The sequence below is a fragment of the Podarcis bocagei genome (genome assembly GCF_964188305.1).
Source record: "Podarcis bocagei genome assembly, chromosome: 4".
Classification (NCBI taxonomy): Eukaryota; Metazoa; Chordata; class Lepidosauria; order Squamata; family Lacertidae; genus Podarcis; species Podarcis bocagei.
The window spans coordinates 41600840-41616893 of NC_138128.1; the positions used below are offsets into that span (position 1 = coordinate 41600840).

General features: G+C 42.6%; 1 protein-coding gene across 1 annotated transcript; it reads left to right on the top strand.

Annotated features, from left to right (window-relative positions):
* Positions 1 to 1236: 1236 nt before the first annotated feature.
* On the top strand, positions 1237 to 15831 carry AIRE (autoimmune regulator; the record flags this gene model as incomplete). Its single annotated transcript, XM_081191390.1, is given in 14 exon segments — positions 1237 to 1262; positions 1264 to 1432; positions 2255 to 2429; positions 2926 to 3081; positions 3901 to 3975; positions 4721 to 4842; positions 6243 to 6320; positions 9470 to 9585; positions 10131 to 10227; positions 10803 to 10958; positions 11377 to 11498; positions 13039 to 13138; positions 14403 to 14471; positions 14881 to 15831. Coding segments are annotated over 14 exon segments (1542 nt in total). The 3' UTR covers positions 14962 to 15831.
* Positions 15832 to 16054: the final 223 nt, after the last annotated feature.

The window sequence follows — 16054 nt, forward strand, 5'->3', positions numbered from 1 at the left end:
CTTATTTGTGGACCTATGGTTTTCTTCCCTATCAATCTGAAATAAAGGATCCCTTGATTTGACTTGAAGATGGAAAATATTATGGGCTGCCAACCAGTAAACAATGTACTTGTTTGCTTAGTAGAGCCATGTTCCACCAGAAAACTGATATCAGGCTCTAAATGGACCATATAATCTGGGTTTTCCCAAACTTCTGCAAATCAAGATCCACCCACAATAATGCCAATCATGATCCAGTGGATTTCATGCTGGCTGCACCCGTGACATTGACCTGCTAGATTATATTAGGGCTGCATCCCTGATCACCCCAGATTCTCCCTTGCTCTAGGCCCACCCAAGGGATTCTTGAATTTGGAATTTGGAAATCGACAAATGTAACTATATCTTCTGACATAACATGAATCTAGGGTTTATTTCTCAGGGTGGTTGTGTAATGGATTGTTGTCACCTCTGAATACATTGTACTGTACTGTGGTGTTTTTTTAAAGCACTAACATAGCCCCAACACCGATCCTATAGAGCCCAATCCATGTCTTGTTTTGAAAAGTACCTCCCATAATCCTTCCATTTTCCAGTCCTGTAAGTGTGTGCAGATGGTGTAGGGTGGAGTGAAAATTTCTCAATCATTTTCAGAAAACGAAGCAAGCCAAATAGACTTAATTGGAGATAGCTTCAGCTTCCCAGATCTATCAGAGGGTCATCACTGGGATTCTATTGGTTCACCAACAGGGTTCTTTGGTGGCAGTTGTTTTTCGTTACACCCCCACTCCATTCTCCACAGACTGAGCATATAAAAAGCACAGGGAATTACATAAAACAGGTTCATGTGAAATACAGATACCAGATAACATCTCCTTTTGACAGGTGAGGCCAATAAGACCACCTTCCTCCTTTGTTTAGCAAAGACAGAGCAAGCAAAACAAATCTAATCTGGATGTTCAGCAGTCATTGAAGAAGTGAAAGACAATGAGTAATAGAAAAGGAGTGATATAAATATGAGTTTCTTTTTACAAGCTATACTTGCAAATCTGAATTTCCACAGGCAGGTGGTCTTGAGAGTGAGGTTTCTAAAATAAGACAGGATCTGACTGCTTACCCTACCCTGTACGGTCACTTCTACCAAATATGCATGTTCCTTCACAGCATCTGTCATGACCCAAGCAAGTGTACATCAAAATTAAGGTATCTTTTAGTAAGGGTTAGCAGCTGCACGGTGACCAGAAATGGGCATGGAAGATGCATGCTTCTAACAATCCTGTAAATGTTACCCTGTCTCAGGATGTTCGGTTCTGATAACAAACCTTTAGGAGAAGGAGACCTGCGGAAATTACTTAAACTTTATCGCACAGAGATCTCCATGGCAGTCGACGATGTCTTCCCATTGCTCCACGGACTGGCAGATCATGACATTGTCACGGAAAAGATGTTCAAGGTGAGAGAAATAAGAACAATGATGAGATGATATATACTTCAAGTTTCCCTACTAACTACTAAAACAATCTCTTTTGTGGCATGCATATAATTTGCATAGAGGATAGGTTATATATACCTGCCCTTTTTTGTTTCTGCACTGCTGTTTCATTCCTGGCTTTCATTTCTTTTATTTTTCTTTGAAATTTTAATCTGGTGGTTTTATTTTGTATTTTGTTTTCTAGCTAGGAAGGTCAGGTAGAAAGAGAGAGGTTTTTATTTGCGGTTGATGCTGCTTGTATCATAGCACCAATTTGTAATCATGAATCTCAGTGTACATAGTATATTATTTTATACACCAAAGATCATGGGTGTTGTATGAAAATCCTTGCAAATGGCACAAAATCCTAAGGGCTGTGAACAATCGGAGCAGACCAAATAAAAATGAATGAACATTACTAATTTAGTTTTATTAATGTCAATGGGTCTACTCTAAGTAGCACTAGCATTGGCTACAATATTAAGCCTTGTGAAGCACTATTGTTTTGTAGACCTTCAAAGTGAGCAGTTCATGAGATGAGCAGTTCTGGAGTGCTTGTGTGATGGCCCATGTTTAATTCATTGGTTTCCCCTTTTTTCAGCATTATTGGCACTTCACAGTTGTTGTTGTTGTTCAGTCTATAATATGTCCCCGGGACTTTACCTGCAGTGCCAGAATTTGAGATTCTTGCTGTAACTGCAGAAGACAGATTTGACTGCAGTGTATCTAAGCTATTTAGGGGAGCAGTTAAATCTACCAGTTTTTGGAAAGTAGACTAGCCTTGCTTTTTCTTTCTCCCTGAAGGACACTCTCCATCTGAAGGAGAAGGATGGCTGCCACAAGGCCTTCCATGCCATGTTAACATGGCTGTTGAGCCAGGACTTTTCTTCCATCCGGGACTTCTGGAGGGTTCTCTTCAAGGATTATAACCTGGAGAGATATTCCAAGCTCCAGTCCATTCGAAGCAGCTTTCCTAAAGGTATTTGCTGAAGTCATCATAGTCATGGAGAAATTGAAGATGAGTGAAATATAAGTGAAAATAGATTTAGAAATGCCTCTCTTATGTTTAAAAGCTGGGAATCGTTTATTTATTCACCTTTCTTGTTTAGCTTGTTTATTTTACTGCATAATATAATGTGTTTTCCTGCTCCAGGGACAATTTCCCCCACCCTGAAGCACAATATCTATAATCAGGTGAGAATCCCACAAAACAGACTTACGGGTGGGTGTTTATTGTGGATCCATGCTCCTTATGCATACACATTTATTTGCAGTGTCCACATATCTTTGGCATCAAAATGCCAGCCTATATTCCCCACTTCATCACACCTTTTTTTAATCTGCATTTACCCTTTATGGGGAAAATATAAGAATAAGGAAAAAAAGCTTGTTGCTAGCAACCCACTGTTGCCTCATTTACAATATTAAGCCCTGTCTAGACATGCCTCCAGTCTCAGAATTTGCTTTCTTTTCAGACCTGGATCTCAGTAGGTATTGCAGCAGGGCAAGGAAGCTCGCAAGCAGTCCTAAGGTATTGACTCAGCACAAATCCCAAGGGAAGAGGAAAGCGACAGATGAAAAAGATGCTTTGCACCCACCTCACCTTTCAGCAAAAGGCGACCCACACCTTGGTATAGAACTATTTTCTGGGGTTTTGCTGTGCTTTTTGTGGATGCAAGAGTTGATATTAAACATGCCAAAGAGGATTAGGAATGGATTTCCTCCAGGAAGAAATAAGGATCTGGAATGAGAATTTTCAATTTCAAGAACATCAGCATAAGCCATTCTCTTTTTTGGTAGTATTTCACTACCTTGATTTGTTTTATTTAAGATATTGATATACGGTACCAGTTTTCAGGAGAGCTTTGCAAAGCAGTTTCCTTGCAATGCTAACGAACTGAGCATCAGTTTAAAAATATATTTTTTAAGAATCAGCCAAGGCAAGAACTTTCTGAAAACTAGATCTCCTTCTTCTCAGAGCTACAGCTCTCCTTCTCCTCAGTCAGGGTGGTGGTGGTTAGGGAGGGAGAGGCCACCTCAGCTGCAATACTAGGAGCTAGGCCCGGGGACCGGATCCGGCCCAATCCCCTTCTAAATCCGGCCTGCGGACGGTTCAGGAAGCAGCATGTTTTTACATGAGTAGAATGTGTCCTTTTATTTAAAATGCATCTCTGGGTTATTTGTGGGGCCTGCCTGGTGTTTTTACATGAGTAGAATGTGTGCTTTTATTTAAAATGTATCTCTGGGTTATTTGTGGGGCATAGGAATTCGTTCATTCCCCTCCCCCCAAAAAATATAGTCTGGCCACCGACAAGGTCTGAGGAACAGTGGACCAGCCTCCTGCTGAAAAAGTTTGCCGACCCCTGTCCTAAACACATACTTGCTGTTTATTCGGGGGGGGGGGGAGGCCTTGTTTTCAGTATTGTAATGTGTGTCCTATAAATCAACAGGATCCCTTCCAAAGGCAAAATCTGTGAAGAAGTCAGAGAATGTTGAGACGCAGCATTATCCCCTTTCGCATTGCGGTATGTGCAGCACTTTGCCGTTCTTTGTATCTATCCAGCACTGACCTAACACGGTACCTTGACTTATTTCACTCAGAAGTGACCAAACTCTGTTTCTTCTTATTTAGATTCTAGATCAGGGATGAGGATCCTGTGGCACTCCATATTTTGTTGGACTACATCTCCCATTATTGTGGCCTACTGGCCACACTGGCTGGGGCTGATGGGAGCTGGAGTCCCAACAATATCAGGAGAGGCAAAGGTTCGTCCCCCTGTTCTACATCAAAACAAGGGCAATTAAGCTGATATGGGACGCGGGTGGCGCTGTGGGTAAAACCTCAGCACCTAGGGCTTGCCGATCGCATGGTCGGCGGTTCAAATCCCCGCGGCGGGGTGAGCTCCCGTCTTTCGGTCCCAGCTCCTGCCCACCTAGCAGTTGGAAAGCACCCCTAAGTGCAAATAGATAAATAGGTACTGCTTTCTAGCGGGAAGGTAAACGGTGTTTCCGTGTGCTGTGCTGGTGCCGGCTCGCCAGAGCAGCTTCGTCATGCTGGCCACGTGACCCGGAAGTGTCTCCGGACAGCGCTGGCCCCTGGCCTCTTAAGTGAGATGGGCGCACAACCCTAGAGTCTGTCAAGACTGGCCCGTACGGGCAGGGGTACCTTTACCTTTACCTTTACCTTAAGCTGATATAGAAATTTAGACTGTATGAATTCTGTGTCCCTGCTTTGATGAGATAAATCCAGTGTGATCTTCCATTTTCCAGGTGACACTAAGAAATGCATCAAAATTGGTGGTGAGTTTTATGCAACAGACAAACTGGAAGAGCTTGGAGAGAGGAACAAAGCTCAGGATCTGAAGCCCAACGGGAAAGCTAAAGAATCCCAAGTCCGTAAATACATATGCCACACAATATACCGTATTTTTCGCTCTATAACACGCACCCGACCATAACATGCACATAGTTTTTAGAGGAGGAAAATCCGTCTGCATGCCACCTGTAGGCATTTTCTCCATAACACGCACAGACATTTCCCCTTACTTTCTAGGAGGAAAAAAGTGAGTGTTATGGTGCAAAAAATATGGTACTTCTAATCCTTTCACATTTTCTCTGCCTCTTTTGCTTTGAAGTTACTAACAAGCTTTGGGGGCCACAGAGTCCTTCAGACCACAGTGCCAGGTGAGTGTATCGTGGCATTGGTTTCGCCAAGGGCAGACACTGCCGGTTTTTGTTTATGCAGCACCTGCAGTCAGGTGCTTCACAATTACTTCTGTGTGCAATTACCAACCTCTCTATTAAGGGGCAAGCCCAGCAGCTTGGCAAGCGAGTCACATGACCCACCCACCTCACTCAGGGAATTCACTGGTAGAACAGAACAAGCAGTTGCGTAAGTGAAGCCTTAGTCTAGTACTGCGCCTGAGAGTCAGACAGAAACGAGGAGGGCTGGGATCCTGCACTTTTAATAGCTGCTTAGAAGAGGGAATTGCAACAAGAGTAGTAGGTTAAATGGTAGCTACAACTTCTTCTGCACAACTACTAGAGATGCAGGCGTCCTATTCAACTGAACACCCCAACCAACACCCTTCCTTCAGGTGTGGCTTGTGCCTCTTTGCCTCACAACTCAGCTTGACCCTTTTACCTGTGGGGAAGCTTGTGTGATTTTTCTGCACATTCCAGTCAAAGTTCAAAGGCTACAGAGGAGAAATTTATAGCTGATCCAGTGTTGTTAGGTTCTGGATCAGCTGTGTTTTAATGTATGTCTGTTGCAAAGCCTTTATGGCGCTCTTTTATTGTTTTTATGTTGTTTATGTGCACTGCTTAGAGATTTTTAAAATATTAAGTTGTTTAGAGAAGCTTTTAAATAATAAATGAACTTGTGCGTTATCACCACAGCTGCTGCAAAAGGCAGCATCAGAGAGAACAACATGAATTAATATCTTTACTGCAAGACCAATGGATGACCCATACCTGTCAGTTTTCTTAAGGAGACAGAAGAACATCTCCAGTGGCATTGGGGAGGAGCTGGAGAGGAGCATCATTTTAGCTTTTCAAAGTACAAACACACTGAAGCACCAACATTATGCATTGTGGCCCTCATCTAGCGCAGCCTTTTCCAACCTGGTGCCTCCTTAAAGATGTTTGTGACTACAATTCCCATCAGCCCCTGCTGCATCTGGAGCGCAACAGGTTAGGCAAGGCTGGTCTGGGACAGTCCTACTTGGAATAACTGCTATGATCAGTGGAGTGGATTTACTCCTTGGTTCATAATTCTTCTCTTGATTTTCAGAATGGAGATCAAAAAGCAAACTTGCAGAATAGGTGCCCTGCCATCCCTTTCCACACTGTGGATCCAGCCCCCCAGCAGGTAACAAAAAGAATGTCATTTTCCTTTCCCTGTGCTAAAGGTATGTCAGCTTCCCTCGGTCAGTTCTCTTCATATATGGCTATGTTTTTGGCAGAGGGGGTTTCTCCTGTTCTTCATATATTTCCACCTCTTCTTATAGTGGGATTTCTTGTGTTTTTTGTGTTTTTTTAGTAACATGGAAAACAGTTCACACAACGTTGTTTTATTTTGTTATTCATCATATTTGTGTTCTACCCTTCCTGGAAAGGAATTCAGGCAGTTTACGTAGGATTATTTATCCTACTTTATCTTCACCAGAGCCCTGTGAGGTAGGTTGGACAGAGAGATAAAAGGTGACTTTTCCTAAAGTCTCCCAGTTAGCTTTGTGGCCGAGTGGGGATTTGAACTCAGCTCTTCCCAGTCCAACTCAAGTGTGCTATCCACTCAAACACTTTTCTAGCGTGCCAATAGAAGCAGGTGGAGTGTCCACCCTTATGGGATTTAGAACTCATGGGCTGGGTATTGTCAGGAAGGGGAAAACCCTGAGATTAAACATAATCAAATGTGCACGTGCACACATATGAAATGGGACAGATTTGCAGGTATTTTTAGCACTCGGATTTTCAGCATTATGCTAAATTTAAAGAGAGAGAGGAAAAAAGAAAATGTGGAAGGAGGGTAGTTGGACAGTTTGTCTGTTAAAACAAGTTGAAGGCATAAGCAACTTTTAAGGAGAGATGCCTTGTGCTTTTATGCTGCAGGTGTATTTCCCAAGTAGCCACTCCACATATAAGCAGTCAGCACTGTAGCTTTTGGAAAATACATATGGAAACCTGCAAAGGAGGCAGCCCATCGTAACTCCCCGGTGCCTCACCTCATGGGATTACAGACACACTTCCCCATGTGGTTACTGCAGGCAAACATTATGATGTTTGTTGTGAGATGCACACAGTGGCACCTGGAAACACATCTGCCAGAGAAAATGTGAAATGGTCTTCACTTTTTTAAATGTAAAAGCCACAGAAATTGGACTCCAATGAAGACTGGACGGAGTGAGAGTCACAGACTGTGCAAGCCCCTTGCTGCAGTACAGTCAGGTCACATCCATGCCGTATATTTAAAGCACATTGTTTTCCCCTAGAGAATCCTGAGGAATGTAGTTTAAGGTTGCTGGATATTGTAGCTCTGTGAGGGGTAAACTACAGTTCCCAGGATTCCTTGGGAGAAGCCTTGTGTTTTAAATGTATGGTGTCGATGTCACCACATTCACAAATCATTCCTAAAACAGGAGCAGATAGAAGTACACCGAAGCCAGTCTTTTGGCCTGAAAACTAGTGTTTCTTTATAGAGAAGATGTGCTGAGCATCACAACTGTCCTAGACAGAGGCACATCTGACACAGGCATGTTGAGTGCTACCCTTTGCCTTGCACTTCATTTCTTTTTTTTATTAATACAGCAAGAAAAAAGAAAAAACACAAATACCAAATTACACACAGGAATAACCATAGACACATAATTTTATTAACAAACAATAAAACATATATTGGTCTTAACACTAAAGACCCAACCTCCCATCTATTCCATATTTCAATTTCATATTACTTATTGCCATCACACACTTTTATCATAATTAAACTTTTTCTTAATATATCTAATTTCTTATATCTACCTTGCAACTATTACTGAAGTTCCTCGAATGCTGCAACAGAATTTAAACTACTATATTAATTTTTCAAATATTCTTTGAAAACCTCCCATTTCGGAACAAATTCCTGTTTTGATTTATTCTTTATTTTTTTCTGATAGACCATCTAATTCGGCATATTCTGTCAGCTTTCAGATCCAATCTTGTATGGAGGGGATTTCATTACTCTTCCATTTTGCCGCAATCAGAACTCTTGCTGCCACCGTCGCATATAAAAAGATACCCTTCCTCTTTTCCCTTTGCCTTGCATTTCTGATGCTCTTAAGCAGAAAATGAATCTCCACCAAGCCACATAATTCATTATGTCTTGAAAGTTTCACTCCACTTGGGAAGTCCCAGGTTTCCTCAGCTTCTTAGACTGGTGCCAGATTCACCCATGGGACAAGGTTTCACCATGAGAATCATTTCTCCTTGGCAGAGCTTAGTGCCGCTCCTGCCAGTATGGAATTCCCCAAAGATTTCACAGTTAAAGGCTGTTGCACAGCAAGGAACACCTTGCACATCAAAGCCAGTATTGGTCCTCACTTTCCCCTGCTCAGTTGGGTTTTGCTTCTGAAGCCATCTCTCTTAATAAGGGCAAATTAGCAAAACTTGCAGAGGCTCAGTTATAATGTCCATTGCATGCCCTCTGTGCCTCCCACCAAGGCTCTCAAGTTTAGGAAAAGCAGTATTTGAAGAAAGAAGCAAAGCGCAAAGGACAGAATAAGCCCTGTTTCCTACAGGAAGCAGAACTGTACTTTATTACTGTCAAGCATTCCTGCTGCATCAGACTCTGCTGCAGAAATGACCAAAGTTCTGACGCTATTTTCTTGGGTGTTCTATCTCAAAGCAGAGTTCAATAAAAGAGCCAGAGCAAGGGCAAACCTTCCTTTAAGTCTGCCTGCTTCATGTATTTCCAGTGTTACAATTAAATCACCCATTTCTAGGGATCTTGCCTGCCAGAAAGAGCTCTCTGCTCCAAGTCCCTGTTGCCCTGAGACTGCAGAGCTGTAAGGCAGCCTTTCTAAACCTGTGGGTCAGCAGATGTTGTTGAACTACAACTCCCATCACCCCTAGCTAGCAAGGCCAGAGCTCAGGGATTATGGGAGTTGTAGTCCAACAACATCTGGGGACCCACAGGTTGAGAACTGCTGCCAGTGCAAGTGAAGTGGGACTAGAGCGGCTGGGTTGTGGTTGTAGATGTGTGCACTTGAGATTATGTAACTTCATAAATTGTTGCCTGGACTTTCTTGCATTCCTCTTCCCTCCCTATTCCTTTTTCCTTTTGTGTTGTGTCCAATCCTGGAGTTTCAAAATCACTTTTTTATAAAAAGTGTTTTTTATAAGTGTTGTTGATGAAAGTAGCAGAGGCTGGTGATCTGGATAGGTGGCTGTAGGTATGCTGCTCCCTAGCCATGTAGAGACAACCCGTCTGAAAATGGAGTCTTTATTCTATTTCAATCCTTCCAAATTTTGCTGGGCCAGAAGAACGATGACGAATGTGCCATCTGCAGGGATGGTGGGGAGCTGATCTGCTGTGATGGATGCCCCAAGGCCTTTCATCTCACCTGCCTGGTGCCACCACTGACAGAGATTCCCAGGTAATGACAGTTCTGCTGGTATTTCCATAGCCCCCTGGAATCACATCAAGATCTGGGTGCAGAACAGGTTTTATTTTGATTATAAGCCACTTTAAATGCTTGCTTGCTAGAAATCCAGGATATAATGACTTGAAACAAGTATCTGGACCATAATCATACAGTTTTTACAGCTGATCTTCCTTGTGCATGTTCGGAGGGCATATTGGCCTAACCCCAACCACAGTTCTCACAGCAGATGAGGATGATTCCTGGACTTGCGCAGATTCTCTTCTAGGAATAGGGAGTGGCCTAGGGGGAAAAGGCACCCATCCTTTTATTATCTCAGTATGTTTCCTATGTGCAATTTGTTTATGTCTTCCTGCCCTCACTTGCAATAGTGTGTCTGAGACTGGTGGTAACACTCTGATACGCCATTTCCCATTGGGTGGGTGGGGGACTGTTTTTGTTTACATTTGCTTAACTTGTTTCATCCATTTCTTCCTCTCTTTCTCTACTTGCTGTTCACAATCATGCTCCTGTCTTTTTCCCCTCGGGACACTGAGCAGCGGGACATGGAGGTGCGATTCCTGCTCCTCCGGGCAGTCGAAACAGTACAGGTGCAATGGAGAAGAGAGCAGCAGGAATGCACTTTCTCAAACACAGGTATAATTATGATCCTTGATTTCTCTGTGTCTCTTCACGATCCTCTCTTTTCCTCAGCCTTGCGGGAAAACGTCCTACATGAAGCAACTCTAAGAAACTGCTCTTTTGCTCTTGTCTCCTTCAACAGCTGTTTATGGTCTTTTTGTGCACATTTTTTGCAGTCCACTTTTCCTTTGTGAGAAAAGGGAGAATAAATGGCCCGGACCTATGGAATGCAATAATCTTTAATATGAACAAAATTGCAGTCTCTGAAGGTGTTTTAAGACCTTCACATGACCACCACCCGAAAACCCAGCTGAAATATAAATTATATCCTGCAGTGACCCCTTGTGGCTGTTTTCCATTACTGCTGAGTGACATTTCTCTCTTTAATTTTTTTTTTTAATAATTCGTTTGTAGGACAATCTATCAGATTTATTATTGCAATAGAAGTAAAATGGTAAAAATGAAGTTCAGTGTGTTCATTATTACACTTAGCCGCTTTTTTAAATACAAAAGGCAAACTCAAATCTTCTTATGAAAGTGATGTGATATATTCTATCAATATAATATATTTATTTTGCACACCTGCTTAGGGAGCTGTGTATGTCCAGAGGACAACGGAAGATGGGAGGAGAGTACTCATCAAGGAACCTGTGTGCGCCTCCCTCAGGCAGCCTTTGCCCTCTGTGACCCCAGGGTCTGGGGTGGCACCGCCAACAGCTCAGAATGTGGGAACAGAGAAACAGCTGGTCAGTATCTCACCTCCCGTGGAACTTTCCACCATTCACTGGGCTTAGCCATTTCAAATGCTTTAAATAAGAACAGTGGGCTGCAAAACATTTTGTTGCCTTATTTCTCCTACCCCACCCTACGCTTGGGCTGGTAGTCTTGGCGGAGTCTATCAGGTCTCAAATTAAGTATTTGCTTGATCCTAACATTGCTGTGATGAAACTATACTTTGCTTAGTTCATTTTTCTGCGGCCCTGAAAAATCTTACAATGGCCCCAATGGAAGTGGTAAGTTAGAAATCAAAGCAATTGCAGTGGACCAGACATGCATAAGACGGGATGGTCACATGCAGCGCATGGTAGCTCTGAAGGAGAAAAAGAGGACCATGTTTTGCTAGAAACCTGACTCCAAATTCTTTCTTTTTTTTCCCCTTTACAGAAGCTGACCATTGGGGAGAAGTGTGGTGTATGCAGGAAAGAAGGAGACCTGATCTACTGCAATAAGTGTTTCCGGGCTTTCCACTGGCCCTGCCATTTTCCTGCCCATGCAGATCAAATCAGGTGACATTTACATCCAAGAATTAAGCCATAGCTCCCCAGACTTTATCGTTCTTGTTTGTGAGAGCGTGTCCAGATGGTGGCTTACTAAGCCTGGTTTAATGTCATAGTAAAGGTAAAGGGACCCCTGACCATTAGGTCCAGTTGTGGCCGACTCTGGGGTTGCGGCGCTCATCTAGCTTTACTGGCCGAGGGAGCTGGCGTACAGCTTCCGGGTCATGTGGCCAACATGACTAAGCCGCTTCTGGCGAACCAGAGCAGTGCATGGAAACGCCGTTTACCTTCCCGCTGGAGCGGTACCTATTTATCTACTTGCACGCGGTACCTATTTATCTACTTGCACTTTGACGTGCTTTCGAACTGCTGGGTTGGCAGAAGCAGGGACCGAGCAACGGGAGCTCACCTCGTCGCGGGGATTCAAACCACCGACCTTCTGATCGGCAAGTCCTAGGCTCTGTGGTTTAACCCACAGCGCCACCCATGTCCCAATGTCATAGTACCAGATCAGAAATGCAGGACAGGCACCACAAGATGGGAGTTTTGTTTATGTAAGTGCTGCTCTTCTGAATAGTGCTACCCTGTAACAGGATGAACACGGAGAGTGGCCTATTTGTTTGAACAGGTGTCAGGTGTGCCAGAATGGTGATTCTTACGTGGGGGGACGGGACACTTTACCTGAAGCCATCACCCTAAGTCCTTCACAGATAGATGTTCTAGTATTTTACTCAAAGCAACATCTTGATCTCAAAGTAGGCAAAATCCAGTGTTTTCTAAATGAATCCATGCATTTTACGACGTTTATATCCTGGAGTGTCCAGTGTGGACTTCAACTAGCTACTCTCCAACAAAAGGTGATGTTGAAGTCCTTATATTACTTTTTAAATAGGCTCTCTCTGCTAGCAAATCTGAATCATAAAACTGGAAGCTGGGCCTGGCTGCATAATGAGCTTAATGTTAGCAAAACTGATGTCTCATGGCTCACTCATACAGTTGTAGATAGGTAGCCGTGTTGGTCTGTCATAGTCAAAATAAAAAAAATTCCTTCCAGTAGCACCTTAAAGACCAACTAAGTTAGTTCTTGGTATGAGCTTTCGTGTGCATGCACACTTCTTCATACAGTTGGACGGTCAACATCAGTTTTCAATTGTACGAATCAGCCTTGAGTTTTACCAGGCAATCTTGTGTGGCTTCTCCTTCCTCTCCTCTTAGGGATTTATCTCACAGCAGAGTAGTTGAGTAGCTAAGCATATGGCTGGCCTGTACCAGTACAGGTGGGAGCTCACATGATTGAGTATCTCAACCTCCATACAAAAAAGAATCCATGCATATGAAAAACTAGGTTTCAGGAAGAAAGGTTCTAGCCTAACTTTCTTCCTGACATCTCGTTTTCTATGTGGGTGTAATGTTTTGTATGGAAGAGCATTCAACCAAGCCCCCTCTTCAACCTGAAGTAGTCCAGTCCAGCTTTAACCCGTTATCTGTGCTTTCTGAAATATAGGTTTGTGACTTCAAAGGGTAAGATCCTTTGTGTGTTTTGTTCTAGTGGAATCTTAATGTGCAAATCCTGCACTAGCAACTATCCCATGACCATCAGCTTGGATGGAGCTACAAACTCAAATACCCCAACACTACGAGCGGTAAAGGTCTGGATTTTCCAAAATCTTTTCAACTTTATAGTAGCTAGTGGGTTTAATCTTTGCAGCTCCCCTGTGGAGGTTCATTAGGATGAGAGATAACTGGTTGTGTGGAGACTTGAACTTGGGTCTTCCCAGTCAAAGTCCGACAATCAGACGTACACTATACGGGTTCTCATTGTTAATGTTAATACTTGTTAATTTTCTATAACATCAGTATGTTAATAATACAGTGGAAGGAAGGAGAAACAAGCAGGAAGGGGCTGTGAATGTGAGCAAATAGTTACATTCAAAAAACTTAGTTACCCTCAATAGATGAGGATTAAAAGTTGCCAAAGGAAGAAGCAAGGGAGAAAGGATCAAGGAAACTGCAGTATACATGAGTTGAATTTGATATTGTTGGTATTTATCTCATGGTATTTATCCTTTGAATATAATGATGAAGACAGCAAAAGAAAAAGAAAGTTCTTAGCTTTGTCCTTCAGTTGCAAATTGAACATCACTTGCTTCTAACTTTGCAACTGAAATGATTAAAGTATGTAAAATCCATCCATCTTTCGCTTTATTTTCAAGAAGTGCTCCATGGATGACAGAGCCATTTTTAGGGATAACACTGGGAGTCAGTTACCATCAAACCAACCCCCTCCCCTCCAAAAGAAAGCTGCATCTGGGCTCAGTATACATGAAGGAGCGTCTCCACCCCCATCGTTCTGCCTGGACACTGAGGTCCAGCGCCGAGGGCCTTCTGGCGGTTCCCTTGCTGCGAGAAGCCAAGTTACAGGGAACCAGGCAGAGGGCCTTCTCAGTAGTGGCACCCGCCCTGTGGAACGCCCTCCCACCAGATGTCAAAGAGAAAAACAACTACCGGACTTTTAGAAGACATCTGAAGGCAGCCCTGTTCAGGGAAGCTTTTAATGTTTAGCAGACTATTGTATTTTTATATGTTGTTGGAAGCTGCCCAGAGTGGCTGGGGAAACCCAGCCAGATGGGCAGGGTATAAATTTTTTTATTATTATTATTATTATTATTATTATTATTATTATTATTATTATTATTATTATTATTATTATTCAGTCTTCACCCTGATTGTAGGCTACATACATCCTGCAGAAAGGATTTCCCTTTTCCTAGTTGGCTAGGTTACTCAGCATTTATATAATGGAGAATTACTAAGGCTGCAATTCAATAAATGGGTAAATCCCATTGAACAAATTGAGTCTTACCCTATGTCTATGCATAGGATTGCACTGTGAGATGAGATTTTCAATCCTAGGTGGTGGAAGAATCTGCTGGGACTGAACCCCTTCTGAACAAGGATGATCTGGACTCTCTCTTAGGGGAGGTAATGGAAAACAAATCTTCTTGTGCTATAATTTGTCCAGTGCTGAACAGGACTGTGGATTCTGGAATTGTCCATCGCAATGCTTGGGATAATTCAGAAGATTTTAGGTCTCCCTTGATATTAATTTGTTCTTAATTTCAAAACTTTGCACTTTCAAGTTACAAGTAGTTGTAACTTGAGAGCACTTTCATCACATCCAGTAACACAGCAGAAACTCCTCCGGGCTGCTAGAAAGGATGGCAAATCAGTTATGCCTGATGGACCTGTGCAGTCTGTGTACTTCAAAACAGGAGAGCAGCTCTATATTTGTCTACTGCCTGCATTTTGCTCCTATGAATTGCTACTCTTATTTCAGTACTGTTGACCTGGTGAACAAATAGAAATGCCTCTTTTCTCTCTAATCCTACAGAATACCTTTGATGGGATCTTGCACTGGGCATTCCAGAGCGTGCCTCGTCCACTGTCAGACACTCAAGGATTTTTCTCATAGGACTCTGGATTTGGCACCGTTTTGCTATTGTGTCAAACATGTTCCTATTGTCTCTTGCTGAAACACTGGAACCCAAAACTACTTGCTTTCATGTAGTCTATATTACCGCAATGATAGTTCTGTTAAATTGATACTTCTCTGCTCATCTCCAATTGAGAGAATTGATATTTTCAGTCTGTACCTGAGTAGATTATCATAATCACCCTTCAAATAATTGAGTGATGGGGTAGTAATTGAATTGTAGGATATATTTTTTCCCCACAGATTTTTTTGATGTGGGTTTCAAAAGCAAAGTCCCTCTGAACATTCTTCCTGGACAAGTTCCATGCTTCCTTTGTCAATGAGATTACTTTATGCCATTCCTATAGTGTGCTACAGCCTAGATTTAACCAGAAGCTTTTCCCTATCACTCTGCAAATTAAATTATCAGACACTTTTGAGGTTCTACAGGAGCCATTGCTATGGTTCCAGTTCTCAGGCAGCATGAAGAGGAAACTATGTAAAAACCATGTAACAAGCAGACAAAGCACAGCAGAATTTCCCAGATGCTCTGAAATGTGGGGACTCCAAGCTGCCTAACAGGACATTATAGAACCAAAAGTATTCAAGAGGGCAGGGACTCAAACTGCCGTCAGCGCCAGCCAGCATGGCCAATTGTAAGGGATGATGGGGATTGCTGTCCTACAATATCCAGAAACCCACAGGTTACCAGCCATGTCTGGTATATAAGAAATCTCCTTCAGGCTTAAAAGTTTATAACAACTGATGAGTTTACTAATATGAGTTAATATGTGTTGCTTATGATTATGTGATATTGTAGGTGTTTGTGGACTGCTCTTGAGTGAGTCTGCTTGTCCCTTATAGCTTGTCTCTCACAGCTACTAATGGCAGAGCACCTTGCAGCAATTCATGTCATATGCTGAGTTAAAACATTAAAGGTGTCGCGGCTGCTCCTAAATGATAAAATTGTTCTCCTGGAAGCTTTCCCAAAGTCAACTTGAAACAGTAAGAACCATTTGGGCTGCATTTGGAGGGTAAGGCGAAACTAGCAAATATTTTATTGCTTTCTAGTGCATGAATATCATGGACATTT